Genomic DNA, 16,615 nt, shown 5'->3' with positions numbered 1-16,615 from the left:
GAGGGCTGCACAAGGATTGGGAGGGAGGGAGGGAGGGAGGGAGGGAGGGAGGGAGGGAGGGAGGGAGGGAGGGAGGGAGGAGGGAGGATGGAGATGTAGAGGGCTGCACAAGGAGAGGGAGAAAGTGAGGGAGGGAGATGTAGAGGGCTGCACAAGGAGCGGGAGGGAGGGAGGGAGATGTAGAGGGCTGCACAAGGAGCGGGAGGGAGGGAGGGAGGGAGGGATGTAGAGGGCTGCACAAGGGGAGGGAGGGAGGGAGGGATAGTGAGGGAGGGAGGGGGAGAGAGAGAGATGGCCAGCCCTGTTGTCTCAGAGAGCAGCACCTCTCACAGTAGGGGCTCTTTGATTAGAAAGGGAAGCATAGTTCATCCTGTCAACCTGTAGTGGAAGAGCCTGAGTGTTTGTTTCTGACAGGCCCCCAGCAGCCTCACTAACAGCAGGCTTTAGCAACCTCTGCTCTTCTGGCATGTAGGGCACACGCACATTGGCTAAATTTGGCTCGATGATTTATACTGTTACAAACGAGAAACACTGTGTTTAGAAACGGCAGCTTGTATAGTGTATGTTAGAGTGTGTTTCACTACACATCCATGCACGTGCATACACACACACAAGACACACACACACGACACACACACACACACACACACACAAGACACTAGCTCTTTCTCTCCTTTTCACTTTATCTCTCTCTCCCTCTCTCTCTCTCACATACAAACACCTACCCACAGATCCATTTCTCTCATATTGTTATCACTATTGAGTTATTGTGACTCAGTAGGTCTGTAATAGCCATTAGAGCAGCAGGTTAGAACATTCAGTATAACAAGGCTATGGGCTCTGATAGGTCAACCTATTGTCTGATGTTGTGTTTGTGTGTCTTGTGGTTTTTGGCTTATTTCCCATTCTCTCTGTTTTTCTCAATATTGGCTTATTTATTTATTTTTAACGTAAAATGCATGCTCTATGTCCTGTTATGATGCATTAGATTTAAAGGCAACACTTCCATTTAAATATCCTATTTAGCTAGTCAAACTCAATAAAATGCAATAGCAGGCAGCATCAACAAGTGGATGATAGACCATATCTTACATACTATACATACAGACTAGAATATGTGATATATTTATATGATATATGATATATTTAGCTGTATTATTATTTTGAATACTGTAACTTCTTTCATTTCTTTCTTGCCTCTCTTTCTTTCTCTTTCCCTCTCCTTCCCTCCCTCCCTCCCTCCCCTCCCCTCTCTCTCTCGCGCTCCCTCTCCTTCCCTCCCCTCTCTCTCTGTATCCCTCTCCTTCCCTCTCTCTCTGTATCCCTCTCCTTCCCTCCCCTCTCTCTCTGTATCCCTCTCCTTCCCTCCCCTCTCTCTCGCTCTCCCTCTCCTTCCCTCCCCTCTCTCTCTGTATCCCTCTCCTTCCCTCCCCTCTATCTCGCTCTCCCTCTCCTTCCCTCCCCTCTCTCTCTGTATCCCTCTCCTTCCCTCCCCTCTCTCTCGCTCTCCCTCTCCTTCCCTCCCCTCTCTCTCTGTATCCTTCTCCTTCCCTCCCCTCTCTCTCTGTATCCCTCTCCTTCCCTCCCCTCTCTCTCTGTATCCTTCTCCTTCCCTCCCCTCTCTCTCTGTATCCCTCTCCTTCCCTCCCCTCTCTCTCTCTGTATCCCTCTCCTTCCCTCCCCTCTCTCTCTGTATCCCTCTCCTTCCCTCCCCTCTCTCTCTGTATCCCTCTCCTTCCCTCCCCTCTCTCTCTGTATCCCTCTCCTTCCCTCCCCTCTCTCTCTCTGTATCCCTCTCCTTCCCTCCCCTCTCTCTCTGTATCCCTCTCCTTCCCTCCCCTCTCTCTCTGTATCCCTCTCCTTCCCTCCCCTCTCTCTCTGTATCCCTCTCCTTCCCTTCCTCCCCTCTCTCTCTCACTCCCTCTCCTTCCCTCTCTCCAGCCTATATCGAGGATGTGGCGCGCTGTGTGGACCAATCCAAGCGCCTCATTATCGTCATGACACCCAATTATGTGGTGCGGCGTGGTTGGAGCATCTTCGAGCTGGAGACCCGCCTCCGGAACATGCTGGTCACCGGGGAGATCAAGGTGATTCTGATTGAGTGTGCCGAGCTGCATGGCATCATGAACTACCAGGAAGTGGAAGCGCTCAAACACACCATCAAGATGCTGACCGTCATCAAGTGGCGTGGCCCCAAGAGCAACAAGCTCAGCTCCAACTTCTGGAAACACCTGCAGTACGAGATGCCCTTCAAGCACATGGAGCCCATCATCAGCAACGAGCAGGTGCTGGACGTCAGCGAGCAGGGCCCCTTCGGCGAGCTCCAGACCGTCTCCGCCATCTCCATGGCAGCAGCCACCTCCACCGCCATGGCCACGGCGCACCCGGACTTGCGGAGCACCTTCCACAACTCCACTCTCAACTACCACACCCAGATGAGGCAGCAGAAACATTACTACCGCAGCTACGAGTACGACATGCCCCCCGGCGGCACACTGCCTCCCCTCTCCACCCTGGGTAACCAGCACACCTACTGCAACATCCCTATGACTCTGATCAACGGACAGAGGCCCCACGGCCAGGCCAGGACACCCAGAGAACAGAGCATCGAGGAGGCACACGCCAATAACGTCATGCTACCGCTGCTGCCACGCGAGACCAGTATATCCAGTGTCATCTGGTGACAGCACCAGGCTGGCGTAGGGACAGATGGGACATATGTAGAGGGAGATTTAGCTGGCAGAGTGTGTGGTGGTGGTGCGACAGAGACCCTTAGAGCACTAGAGAACGCTGCTGTGGAATTTGCACCAGGATTCAAAGGGGGAAATCAACAACACAGGACAAGTCATTCTGTCAGACTAAGACAACGTTTGTTCGACAAGGACTAAGGAGGATTTGGCGTGAAAAGGAGAACCCGTTTGGTTTGAGATGCCTGTACACACACACAGACACACACAGACACCAACGCCGATGTTCATTTACCCAGAAACTCAAGGAATACAGGGTCTTGTACATATATTTTATATTTCTTAATAGCGTCAGTATTTTTCTGTTATTTTCTTTTACCTTTCATTCACCAGTTTTTATCATCAAATTTCTACGTCTGTTTTGATTTATGGTTTCAATTTTTTTGTATTTGGGTATGAAAGTGAAACGATCGTCTGTGAGGTCTATTGTCTGAACTGTTGTGATTTTGATCTTGACTTGTAGTGGAACAAGTGTAGTTTGAACGCTCTTTGTTTTTTAACAGTTATGGCAAGAAAATGTCATTTTTTGTTGTCCTGGTTACATAGATGGAATCTTCTTTTATTGGGACTCTTAAACAAAACTAGATTATGCAACAGCGGAAGAGGCCTGGGAGTATGCAAGATATGAATAAATGAACCGACCAATCAGGACACTACAGAGACTGGTGCTAGACTTGGTGTGCAAGTGTTGCAGCTCTCACAAGCATAGTGACATTTTCTTTTCAAAAGACAGCCTTTCTGTTCAGCTTAACAGAGAAATATATCACCCTAAAAACAACTATGTGTATTATTTTATGAGAAAGTATATTTTTGTAACAAAAATATTTGCTTGGAAGTACATACTTATTCACATTCTCATCCCACTAATGACAGAAATAGAGTAACGTGCATTCTGTTTTCTACATTATTTTGCTAAGCAGTTCCCTAATTGCATAGCAGACAAAGTGGATTTTTGAGTCCTTCAATAAATATCTTATCTTACTGTAAAGATGAAGAAATACAAAAGCATTTGAGATGTTTTCATCAAGTCCTAATATCATTGTTGGGTGGGGGGCAATGTATATTTGTGTTTCAAAGACTTTTCCATAACAGAGTAGTGTGCATAGTAACTAGATGTATTCAACCTGATATATGTCAATGTATTTAAAGAAAAAACACTGTTCACACTCGAAAACGTTCATCAAAGCAGATTCGTGATAAGTATCTTCATTTCCCCACCGCACATGAATACCAGATAACCTCGATGTAGTGCCTCCCTGATTTCTATGGAGAAGGACAGCAGCCATTTGAAAAGACGACACACTGAACACAGTTGACTTCCAAGATATGTTCAGAGTGTTGTTGTCATATGTTCCTATAAGAAGAAATCTTTAGCATACCATGTGACAGTCTGTCAAACAGACCAAAATACAAGAACAAATCATGGCGTTAGACCCAAGAGAAATGTATCTCCACACATGATGTTCAAATTCAACTTAAACCCCTTGAAATATCCAATTGTCCGTAGCGGTATGAGGAAATTCAAGATTATCCTCATTATTCTTCAAGCAAGTGAGACCAAAGCTAAAATTGTGCTTGTGAAGAAAAAAGATCTGAAATCCACCACATGATCCACATTAGGGCTTGTTTTAGGGCTTTACAACGTTTTCTGGTTAGTTTCAGATTGGCCAAAATATGATGTCATGAAGTCCAATAAAGCAACACTAAGAACTACTCAAAGACCCCAATGTTGTTGTTTACCAGGACTTGGTAAAGCTTGGTTGGGAGGTGCTTTAGTGGTGAGATTAGGCCTGTGTTGGGTCGGTCCTGACACAACGCATGTCCCTATAATGTTGCCATGGTTAAGCTAATGTAAACAGTCTCCAAGAGAACCTCTGAAAGAAATAAAGCGACAGACTGTGCTATCATACACTCCACAATCAAGTCATACATAGTTCTGTAAGTCGCTTTGGATAAAAGCGTCTGCTAAATGGCATATTATATATTATTATTCTTGTGAACCCTATGATGTACGAAACGATCATTTACGGGATCCGACACAGTTATTCGATATACTGTAATATCTGGTATCGTATCATTGTTTTATTGATACTTTATAATGTTAGCAGCTTCTAAACAGAAACAGTGAGGTAGTGTTTTCAATCCCTTGTAGTGCCAAACATTATGCAAAGTGAATTAACCTATACACAATGAGTAAACACTGTAAGAGATTTCTTTGTCCCCCTCGGTCTGCAAAAATGATTGGTTTTTCAATTTCCCTTTGGTTTAACTTTTCAGTGTTGGTCTTTTTCTTCAATGTACTGTACTCAGTTGGCTGCTTGGTATATCACTGAGAAGAACGTCCATTTCCAACTGTCATAACTGCCTGACCTAACAGAAAACAAACAGTAACGTTTGATCCATTCGAGAGAGCGCTCCTTTAAGGTGTGGATTTCTTGTATTCTATGACATTGTGTATATAAATCAAAAATGGTAATAAGATGAAGACAATCTAGCCACATTCATAAAAAACGATGTTTGCATTTTCAGAGTGAGTGGCAAACTTGTTTTATGAACCTTTCTGGTAATGATAATAATGATATTAATGATGATCATAATTAATAATATATAGCACAGAATTATTCCAGGCACTTTCACAACTCTGAGACAAGATTACGGTTCTATTGTCTCTCCAGTTTCTGATTCATTTCGTTTTTTATTATGTACCTGCAATGTTAATTAAAGAGATACTATTATTATTAATAATAAAAACACATTTAATAATTGTTCTTTAGACCTCTCTACTTGCATCTTGACATCAACAGTCTTGTTATGATGGGACACCAAGTCAAATGCTGATTGCAATCGCTGATTTTCATTTAAAGGAACTGCCCGGTGAAAATCTAACTTTTATAAGTTCATATTCTGTTAACACATATCCAAATAATGTTGCTGACTCGTATACTTGTATTTGTGGCCAAAGCATACATTGGAGGAGAAAAAAACCACTTCCAAAACCCCATCTCGAACTTGGATCTTAAACAGACCGTTTAATAAATGCTTGCTATTTCCTCATAGAACATGATGTCATCTCCCTGAGGAGGATGAGCTGGCCAATCAGCGGTCTAGAGGAGAATGAGCTGGCCAATCAGCGGTCTACTTGCATTAATAATTTTAATGACCGGTATACACCCACACCATTCTACCATTCTGTTGTTGGGGTACGCCCACACCATTCCAACACAAAAAAAAGCTGCTTTTTAACATATTAAATTAAAACATTTTGGAAGGAAAACTATTTAATTATAGGTCATATTTCATAGAAATGTAGAAACACTGGGCAGTTACTTATTCACTAATGATGTAGTTATGATGTAGTTCCTCTCCCATTACATTTAGCTTCTGCTAAATTCCTACTCCACTCTTTGGTGTTGAGGTAACTGGGGAAACTGTATGTTGCAGGAAAACACTGTAATCTTGAGCCCCGGATAGATCCAACCATCACTGTAATGTTGCCCCCCTCGGCACTGGCTGTGACGGCAGAATTCAGGCCGCTATACTGGACCACAGCAGCAGCAGCTAAGCTTGTGATCATGTCTGTACATCACACACACACACACACACATACACACACAAGTACACACACACACACTCAGAAGACTGAAAAGATTTAGCATGGGTCACCAAATCCTCAAAACATTATACAGCTGCACCATCGAGAGCATCCTGACTGGTTGCATCACCGCCTGGTATGGCAACTGCTCGGCATCCGACCGTAAGGCGCTACAGAGGGTAGTGCGTACGGCCCAATACATCACTGGGGCCAAGCTTCCTGCCATCCAGGACCTATATAGTAGGCGGTGTCAGAGGAAGGCCCAAAAAATTGTCAAAGACTCCAGTCACCTAAGTCATAGACTGTTCTCTCTGCTACCGCACGGCAAGCGGTACCGGAGCGCCAAGTCTAGGTCCAAAAGGTTCCTTAACAGCTTCTACCCCCAAGCTATAAGACTGCTGAACAATTAATCAAATGGCCACCCGGACTAATGACCCCCCCCCCCCCCCCCACCTTCAGGCTCTGCTCAAACCCTACACCCCAACGCGTGTACTCTGTTCTGCCAACACTGGTCTCTTGGCCCTCCTATCCCTACTCAGCCCAGTCCAAGCTCTTCTCTGTCCTGGCACCCCAATGGTGAAACCAGATTCCCCCTGAAGCTAGGACAGCAGAGTCCCTGCCCATCTTCCGAAAACATCTGAAACTCTACCTCTTCAAAGAGTATCTTAAATAATCCCACAGCACCGCCCCCCAACCCCCCCCCCCCCCCCCCCCCCCCCCAAAGAAAGAAAAGCCTTTCATGAACTAACACTCACATTTCACTCTTTTCCCTTTTACTAACTCTGACTTTATTGAGGAAAAGTGTACTTACTATGACTGTGATGTGTGGTTGTCCCACTGAGCATTCTTAAGATGAATGCACTACCTGTAAGTCGCTCTGGATAAGAGCGTCTGCTAAATGATTAAAATGTCAAATGTAAATGGGGGGGCTGCTGCACTCACTTAAAAGGCACCTTTCTGCACTGAAACATTCCATCCAAGGGAATGCATAGTCGGTTCCACCGTTTTTTTGCTTTGTGCCTGTTGCCACAGCAATCATGTCCTGCAAGTAAGTGTTTGAATGTTGGTGGTGGCATAGATTCTACTAGTGTCTGGAACTCTATTGGAGGGATGCGATATCATTCTTCCATGAGAAATTCCATCACTTGGTGTTTTGTTGATGGTGGTGGAAAACGCTGTCTCAGGCGCCGCTCCAGAATCTCCTATAAGTGTTCAATTGGGTTGAGATCTGGTGACTGAGACGGCCATGGCATATGGTTTACATCATTTTCATGCTCATCAAATCATTCAGTGACCACTCATGTCCTGTACTGTATATCACACACACACACACATACGCACACACACACATACACACATGCACACACATACACACACACACATGCACACACATGCACACACCACACACGCACACATACACATGCACACACAAACACACACATACACACACACACACATAAATACTGTAATCATGGATGTGTCAGAGTTCAGACAATGGGGGGGCTACTGCACTCACTTAAATGGCACCTTTCTGCAATGAAACATTCCAACCAAGGGAATACATAGTCGGTTCCTGTGTTTTTTTCACATTGTGCCTGTTGCCACAGCAACCATGCCCTCACAAGTAAATGTTTGAATATTGGTGGTGGTGGTGGAGGGTTTGGGTTGGGGGGCTTCGAGAGAGGGTGGAGGGATGGAGGGGGTTAAACTGGCAAGGTGGAGCTGCTGCTATTGTGGAGGAGTAACCCCCATAAACACCAGTTCACCAACAGCCTGTGTTTGCGTTGTGATCTGGCTGCATGGGTAATTGGCTGGCTCCAGAGAATACCGACCAAACAAGGAGCAGCAATCCTCCATATTGGAGCCTAATTAAGCTAATTAAATCAGGTCTTTGCACCGTACGGAGGGAGGGAGGGAGGCGTGCTCCATCATTTACACCGAGATCTATTGATAAACGTTGAGCTGTACAGTACGTGATGTTTATCCTGTATTGTTTGTTCATATGACGTGCTAAATTGATAGGCTTTTAGAAATAATAGACTGACATGACACATTCTACTGGCCCTCTGTGGTGAGTCATATTTCACTACTGGTTTCCTGGAGCTATGGCAGCAATCTAATATTGATTACATGACAGTGTGTGTGGGATCTGATTGCAGGACACACAAACATATATTTCATAATTTCTGGAAGGAAATTGTACGAAAGAATGGCAAGAATCAAAGCTTTTGAAAATCTTCTTTACCGGTAAATGTTTCCAGTATGTTAGTGTGTATTCCATTTATGATGTGCTGTATATATTTTGTGTAGTGTCTGTGAGTCATGGTTTGTGTGAGTGTGTACGTGTGTGTACATATTTGTTGCGCTGAGAGGAGGGGCCAGTTGTTTATGACTACCGTGTGAACTGCTGACGCTGGCCGGTTCCCTCCTGGGTGAGCAGAGCAGAGCAGAGCGGTACAGGAGCCATAACTCAGTGGACTGCTATTAAACCTGAAGACGACAATCAATACGACTCCTCATTCTGCCCAGCGACTCTCTCAATCAGCCAGGGACCCGTCGGTCCGTCGGAGAATCAGCCTAAATCAGGTGAGTCACAGCGTTGCTGCAAAACATCCCAAGAACGCTCCACTTGTAAGACCTCACCTCACCTGGCCTTGCGGTGAAACCAGCCAAACATCCTTGAATAAATCAGACCTGGCCGTGCATGTGCGGCTATCTGTGTGGCTTCCCAGAGAGGGGACGCCAGATGTTTTCAGTTAGGATGAAGTGTCTCCGTGTGGTTCTTTAGCTTCTGTGGTTTTTCCCTCCAAATAAAATCCTCTTCACTTCATTATGATGTCACGGCATAACGAGCTCCCCATTCAAACGCACATGTGCTGCTGCTGCTGGGAAGCTCCAGTCATATAGCAATGCTACTTGTAGGACGTTATTCACTCTGGCAGTTTGGTTTTGGTATTTTATTAGGATCCCCATTAGCTGTTGCGAAAGCAACAGAACATTAATAGACAAGAACAGATCAAGGACAGAACTACATACATTTTAAAACGGCACACATAGCCTACATATCAATACATACAAATAGGGGAGAGGCGTTGTGCCGTGAGGTGTTGCAAGTTAGCGTTTTTCGTCATGAATCTTGTTCTGGAAGTAGTTGTACAGAGTGGTCAATAGCTGGCACAGTGTAGTGTATTGACAATATGATGGTGTTAAAGGTTTTTAGATGGAACTGAAAGAATGTTGGTTGTTCAGGCCAGAGGGGGGATGTTTTATGATGTTATTTGAAATGTGCCGCTTGGAGGGTGACGCCCGAGGGGAGACTGGTGATTGGCCAGAAGAGGGGGTAACCCTTATTTTGGTATTGTCTATATAAGAAGGATTTTAGACAATAAACCCCAGAGCAGCCATTAGAATTGGGGGACACTGCTCTCCAGACCTCGCGAGTCTGTCACCCCTGCTGAAGCTTGTGATCTGAATAAACCTTATGATCAATGTTCAGTATGAGCAGACTCCTTTTTGTTGACAGCAATAATTGCCACCACTCATCATATATGACATAATGGCGCCCAACGTGGGGCTGGGTTTGCGTCTCTTCCTTGTTTCAGTCAACCGCCGGCCTAACTCTCTCTGAAGCATGGCCGAAAAAAAAGGGTGAGTGTTCTTACCGCTTCGGAGTTTGTTAGATTGGATATGACTTGTGTACACTGAAGAGATGTTCCATTTCGACCTGGCCTCGGTGGCGTTGTTGCTGGTCGACTGGAGTCTGCTAAAATGTTATTTCATTGGTAACTATAGACAATGATAATTTAGAGTGATAAGTTTATATTTCATTGGTAACGGATGGCAATGAGGATTTAGAGCATAAATTTATATTTCATTGGTAACTATGGGCAATGACAAATTTAGGAAAACGGTAGGAGACATTCATATTTCATTGGTAACTATGAGCAATGATAAGGTTATATGTCATTGGTAACGGGTGACAATGATTGGTAAATTCAGATATGCGCATTCTTTAGGGCACTGGACCGCTTGAAGACCCCGAGGGGGCCATTTTAGATAATGGGCTGGCAAACCCGTGTGTACGTTAGAAGGTATATTCGGTGAGTTTTTGAAGAGAACTCGGGTTGGTGGAATTTATCTGATTGTGATCCGGATTTGACTCTCATTCGACGGGGTGTTTGATTAGGTCTGATTTCTCGGTGTAATTGTCATTAATTCTCGGCAACAAAAACGGTAGGAGAAATAGGTTTAAAATAATTAGGCCAGTGCATGGTGGGGGATTGTGTAGTAAGCCGCAGTTAGCTAGAGGCTAATGCTAATGTCAAGGCTAAATGGGAGTGTGTTTCATGCTACATGGTACATCGTGGCTAGAGGCTAAAGGCTAATTGTGTTGCGTGCTGCATGCTAACGTATCCTTAGAGATTCCATTGCGATGGATTAAAGTCTCTTAAATTTGTCTCTGTGTTTAAGTCAGGTTATATGTTTTGTGAGCGCTGTTAAATGTTGTTTGACTATAAGGGGGAAACGGGAGTTATAGCTGGAGTGTTATTCTGTCTGTTTGGGGAGAGAGAATAGAAAATCTTCCTTCCACGGTGAAAGGGGATTTTTGAATGGTTGTGCGCATGCGTTTAATTTTGCGATACTACCCGACAGAAAGGGGGAGTTTATGACACGAGATTAGGACACGTGTTGATTTTACGGGGCTAAAAACTACGAAATGAGGGTGGGCTAAGCCTACAAAACAAAATGGTGGGGTACAGGTCATAGGTCCCATTTGGCGTTACCCTGCAAGGAAAATAGATAGACAGAGGAGAAATTTTAGCACGATGATTCTAGTTTAAACTGCGATTGGTTAAAGATGAAACTTGTTTTGTAACCTATTGAATTTATAAATTAGATATAGGGTAACGGATTATAATAGATTGAATTGAATTAAATTAAATGACGGATGAAAATAAAATTTTAAATGTTTTTGAGCGATCTATAATTCGTCCTGAGTTAAAGTCTTAGAGCGAATGTAAAACGGACGAATATTGAATGTGGATAACTTGGTTAATTGCATAAACTGCTGAAATCTTGTGTGTTTCTATGTTTTTTTGAAATATGAGAGAAACATGGAACGGCGAGGTGAGACGAGAGAGAGAGGAGGGGCTGACGGGTGCGTGGCGTGACGTCACATGACGTGACATCACATGATGCAGCAGAGGATCAGATATCAGGCTAGGTTGCAACATTTTCCAATTTAAAGATATGTGATGTTATGACAATTTTACATAGGCTTGGCAAATACTATTTCATTAAAAATTGCATTTTGGAAGCTCTGTATCACTGGGGTTTGATTACAGATGTGTTGAGAATCAAGGATGGATTGAGGATTCTTCTGTAAATTTATGATAATTAGGGGTTAGAGCAAGGGGTTAAAGGCTTTGTTTATGGGTATTTTAGTCTGAAGTTTACTAACTTCATTTACTTGCATTTGATGGGTTGTGGTAAGATAGCCAACACTAATTGATAAATTGGTGATATAGGAATAAAGAATTGGTTTTAAAATTATTCATAATTTTTAATTGAGTTTTTAATTGGTTTTTAATTTTTTAATTAAATGGTTTTGGAATAAGGTATTTAATTGAATTTTTTAATATTCATATTTTATTTAATTTGATTTTTTGGGGGGTTCTTAGGGTTATATTAATAATTTAAGGGGGGAAGCCATAGCCATAGGCTATACAGTCTAAAATAACATAGTTCACAATAAAGGAATATAAAAGGCTTGATATAGGGGAAAATTGATTAAAATAGTCATTTTTTAATCAAAGTAGGGTTAGAAAGACTAATGGCAGATGTTAGTACACCTTTCTCACATACGGATTCAGCAGAAAGACACCCACCTTACGAGAAGGAAGCTTTCAGTGATCATCTAGCATGGTGATTATGGCATCAGAGATGAAGACGAATACGAGCAGAAACGACGATGAGAAGAACACATTGAGGTCAAGAAGAGCCCACTAGTAAGAAGATGATGGAAGATGATATTTCGAGGACAGAACTTAGAAGAGAACCTTTTGAAGAATACTGATATGTCAACGACGAGAAGAACAGGACGAAGAAAACTCAATCAAATACAACTTATAACTGGTGGTGGAGAAGAAGAAAATAAGTGTTGGTTATGAAGAATCAGAGTGAACCAAATCAACAATCACTGTTACAGCTTCAACTGAACAATATCAAAGGCAATTGTACCAGCCAAGGGGGGACCAGATGTTCCATATCGACCGCCAGTTTCTGGACAGACACAGAATTGGAGGAGGAGGAAGAACAGAGAACATTTTTAAGGAAGATACAGGGGCAATTCAAGATCATCTGTTAGTACCTAGGAGATCCGGAAGGGGGGTGCATTGCTGAGAGCATCGATTAGAGAAGAAGAGAAAATAGCTAACAGTTGAAACAATCGGCCATTAGAAGTGATAGTGAATAGGGGAAAAACTTATTTGGGTTTAGGCCTAAAGAGGTTAAACATCTCACTAATTGATAACGAATTAGGATAGGGATTTGAGGTAGTAAAACAGTTAATCAAAATAGACATACTAATATTAGAAGATACTGTTATGGCAGTGTTGGGAAGAGATGTATTGTTTGAATTGAATTGTACAATAAAATGTACACTAGACGACTGTCTATTAGACGATCTGTCTGGGAAAATAAAGTTAAAAGGGGGTGACTATTATTCTGGGTTACATTCTTACACTAAGGGATTTCAGGCTAGGCTAAAAGGTGTTTAGACGTTTGCCAAGTCTGTGTGTAATGAGTCAGAAGCAGGTGGGGAACTTTCCCAATCACATATTCTACAAATTTGGTGGTAAGGGATTTTGTGAAAATCAGGGGAAAAGGTTTTAAATGTTATGAGAGAAAAGATTAGATTAAAATAAGTTAGGAGTAGATTAGGGTTGGAAGAACTCTGAGACAGTAAGCTAAGTTTCAAAGTTAGTAGTAAGACAGAGAGAGAACAGTGAGGAAGGACATTTTAAAGTTTGGTGGGAAGATATGGTAGGAGTTTAGATCTGATAGGGGCAAATGCATTGAGAAAGTATGTGTTGCTGAATGATAAGAGAAGATTGAGGGTGATTGAGTATCTATATTTACAGTTCCCAGCAGGGAGATCAAGGTAATTATGGGTGTATTTTGTGTAATCAAAAGTTTGAAAGTCAGGGATTTAGAGAAAGGACTGAGATTTGGGGAAAAAGTGACACTAGTGGTGATAGATGGAAGGACAAGCAAAGACAACTTTTATATTGGGGGAAAAACTAGGAGTAACTAAGGACATTCACACTTCAGTCTATTATAACAACAGTGAGAAGCAAGTTAACTCTTTCAACATTGATAGGTATTAAAGTCATAAATATATCGCAGTTGATTATAAGGGAACCAATACAGCACCAATTTTAGGGGGAAAAATACTTATTAGGGTTTAGGATGGGGACGTTCCTCTCATATGGAGAGATAATTATGGAGAATAAGTATTGTTATCAGGACCAGGAGTAGAAGCTGCTACACCTAGTCGAAGGAGGGATAGTTTGTACAACGGTATAGTTTGGACGAGGTTAGGAGTGACTGTTCACTTATGTTGCGTAATGTTATAGAGAAAGGTTAGGGAGAATATATGTGTACTTATCTAGTGCAAGCATTAGAAGTTGTTCCGGTTAAGAATTATGGGTTAAAGGGTTATGTAATTCGTAAAGTGATGCCTATAATGGAAGATTTGAAATCTGTTGAAGCTTCCGCAGTCACCGAAGGAGTTCAGGAGGAGTAGATTACAGTAGTCACTCCAACAGTAGATAATACACCGAGGATAATGGGAACCTTTGCACTAGAAGTAATTAGGGTTGATACAGCAACTAAATCAACTACTTTAATGGTAACTTTGGAAGGGATTAATGATACGATGTAGGGAGTATGGCATCGACAACAACTGTTCTGAAATTAAAGGGGGTTAGCAAGAAGGACTCAGGGGTTATGTTACGGATGGAGAGTGCTGTCAATGATAGTACGAATGGGGTTAAAATAGGAGAACAGATAGTAGTAGAGAGAATATAGATTCATCATGGAGGACAGGATGAGGTCTTTGATTTTGATGACAGACAGGGAGAGGTATCTGATCAGTGCCGCTCGTTCTTCTGTTGTGGAAGTTAGAGATATATTAACTCATTCTGTAAGATCAGTGAGGAATCTTGAGGGTCCATGTCTGTTGAGAATTCCAGCACCAAGCGTGTTAGACGGTCGCGCAGCCTCTATCAGGTGTGGTTCAGTCTTATGCTTTGTCATGACTGTGGAATTGGCAACAGTCATTGACAGATAAAATAATGTAGTTGTCAGAACAGTGGTTTAAGCCTAGGGTTAGGTGGAATTGGGTTAAATGAATTACCCTATGGGAATTGTTAAATGGGAAAGGAAAATCAGGTAACAACGGAACCCTGAAGTATTCAGGTGAAACATTGAGGGCTAAAAGTTGTTTTTGTTCTAATAAAACATATGAGGTAAAGGGTATGTTTATGGGAAGATTAGATTGGGATGTTATATGATAACTTTGGATGAGCATGAACATAAGGTTAGAGATGACAAATATAATGTAATTTTTAATATACCAGGGAGTAAGAAGAGCAGGACTTTGATGGTGGAACGATTAGCTTTTGACTGACAATGTAACTATGGAGAATTTTAGAGATATTTGGTGGGTTTGTGATGATAAAATATATATTCTTACATTATGGATGGAAAGGATTTTGTTACATGTCAACGTTGAAGCTTCCATATGAGGTTTTACCATTATAAGAGGGATAGCATTGGATACAGCTAAATCTAGGGTTAAAGGGGTGACATGGCGACATGTCATAGTCTTCAAGCCTATCATTGAAGGATAAGGTCAGGGAGAAGGGGGGACCCTATTCATGGTAGGGTGTAACATTTGGGAAGATCATATTGATAAATATTAGTTATACTTTGAGTCCAGATAGTTCAGATAAGATCACTGGGGTTATAGATGCATTATAAGGGATGTATTTGGGAGATCTGAGAAGATTTGGTTGCAAGATCAATTAGGCCAGTAGGGGCAGTGATGGGTCAGATTTTAGTTTCAGCTTTGATAACACTGTGTGATGTTTGTAATTTGTTACTGACCTTTGAGAAAGCTGTGATATTGAGATAGGTTGGAGAGTGATTCCTGGAGACAACACTCAGATGCCGGTGTTGACTGTTCCTGATCTGGATAAAGATGGATGGACTACTGATGGATAAATATCATTTTTTTTATGAGTTGATTATTTTTCAAATTTTTTTTCAATAGTAGGGTGATGTTGGTATGATTTATGAATCAAGGGGGGGATAGGTTAATGTGATTCATACATCATTTATAGGTCATTTTTATATTCTTAAATTGATGTTGAGGTTTAATTTGAAAATGTTGGTTTGCAAAAGATACTGTTTGGTCGTTTATTTTCTTGTCATTCCAGAAGTATTTGGGAGAACATGTGGAGATTGGAATACTCAAACAAAGACAATATGAAGGGACAATATGACTGGAGGAGATGAAACAAGGAGGGTGTGGCTGATTCCATCATCAACAAGTCCATTGGAAGAGGACACTACAGGGAGATGAAGTGTAGTGGACTACATTCCAGTGTTTGCAATGAAATATAGACATGTGTAATACATAATTGTGTAATAGCCTCAGGGATTAATTTTTGTAGAATGATGTTTGATGTTATTGATTACATGTAAGGATCTTAGATGTTTTTGTTTATTTCGGTGAATGTTTAGGGACAGAGAGGCTAGGAAGGGAGAGTTTCATTGTCCGGTCCTATGGGTTGACCAGCCGTACAATGAATGTTTATGGATAGGATTTTGTTTGCAGGGGCTTACATGTGTATTTAATTACATCATAGTTTCAAATGCATTTACATGGTTAATGAGGTTATCTGGAGTACCGACGGTGGTTGCCTGGGGCAGAGGGACCGTGAGAGAATTTTACTGTCTTGATTGATATGGATGGATGGCTGCTGGACAGTTTTTCGCTCTTACACTCCATAGAGATTTCTTCATATGTCATAGTAATGTATTCATACTTCATAAACAGTTATTGCATAAGAAGGAATTTACGCTCTAGAGAAGAATGTTTTGGTTTAATGTTAAAGATACTCAATGAGATAAATTGTTACTTGTTATAATCTTATTCTGTTTGGTTTCGAGACGTTTAGGTTGTCTCGAAAGGGGGGAATGTAGTGTA

The 16,615-nt window shown here is 42.1% G+C and overlaps 1 protein-coding gene across 1 annotated transcript; it reads left to right on the top strand.

Annotated features, from left to right (window-relative positions):
- Positions 1-1,941: 1,941 nt before the first annotated feature.
- Positions 1,942-2,684, top strand: LOC311117235 (interleukin-1 receptor accessory protein-like 1; the record flags this gene model as incomplete). Its single annotated transcript, XM_084192209.1, has 1 exon — positions 1,942-2,684. A coding segment is annotated over one exon (743 nt), but the record flags the coding sequence as incomplete, so codon positions are not given.
- Positions 2,685-16,615: the final 13,931 nt, after the last annotated feature.

This window comes from Coregonus lavaretus, assembly GCF_964263955.1.
Source record: "Coregonus lavaretus genome assembly, contig: HAP1_SCAFFOLD_3083, whole genome shotgun sequence".
Lineage (NCBI taxonomy): Eukaryota > Metazoa > Chordata > Actinopteri > Salmoniformes > Salmonidae > Coregonus > Coregonus lavaretus.
The sequence above is the reverse complement of the archived record's forward strand: the minus strand, read 5'-3'. Positions and strand labels throughout refer to the sequence as shown.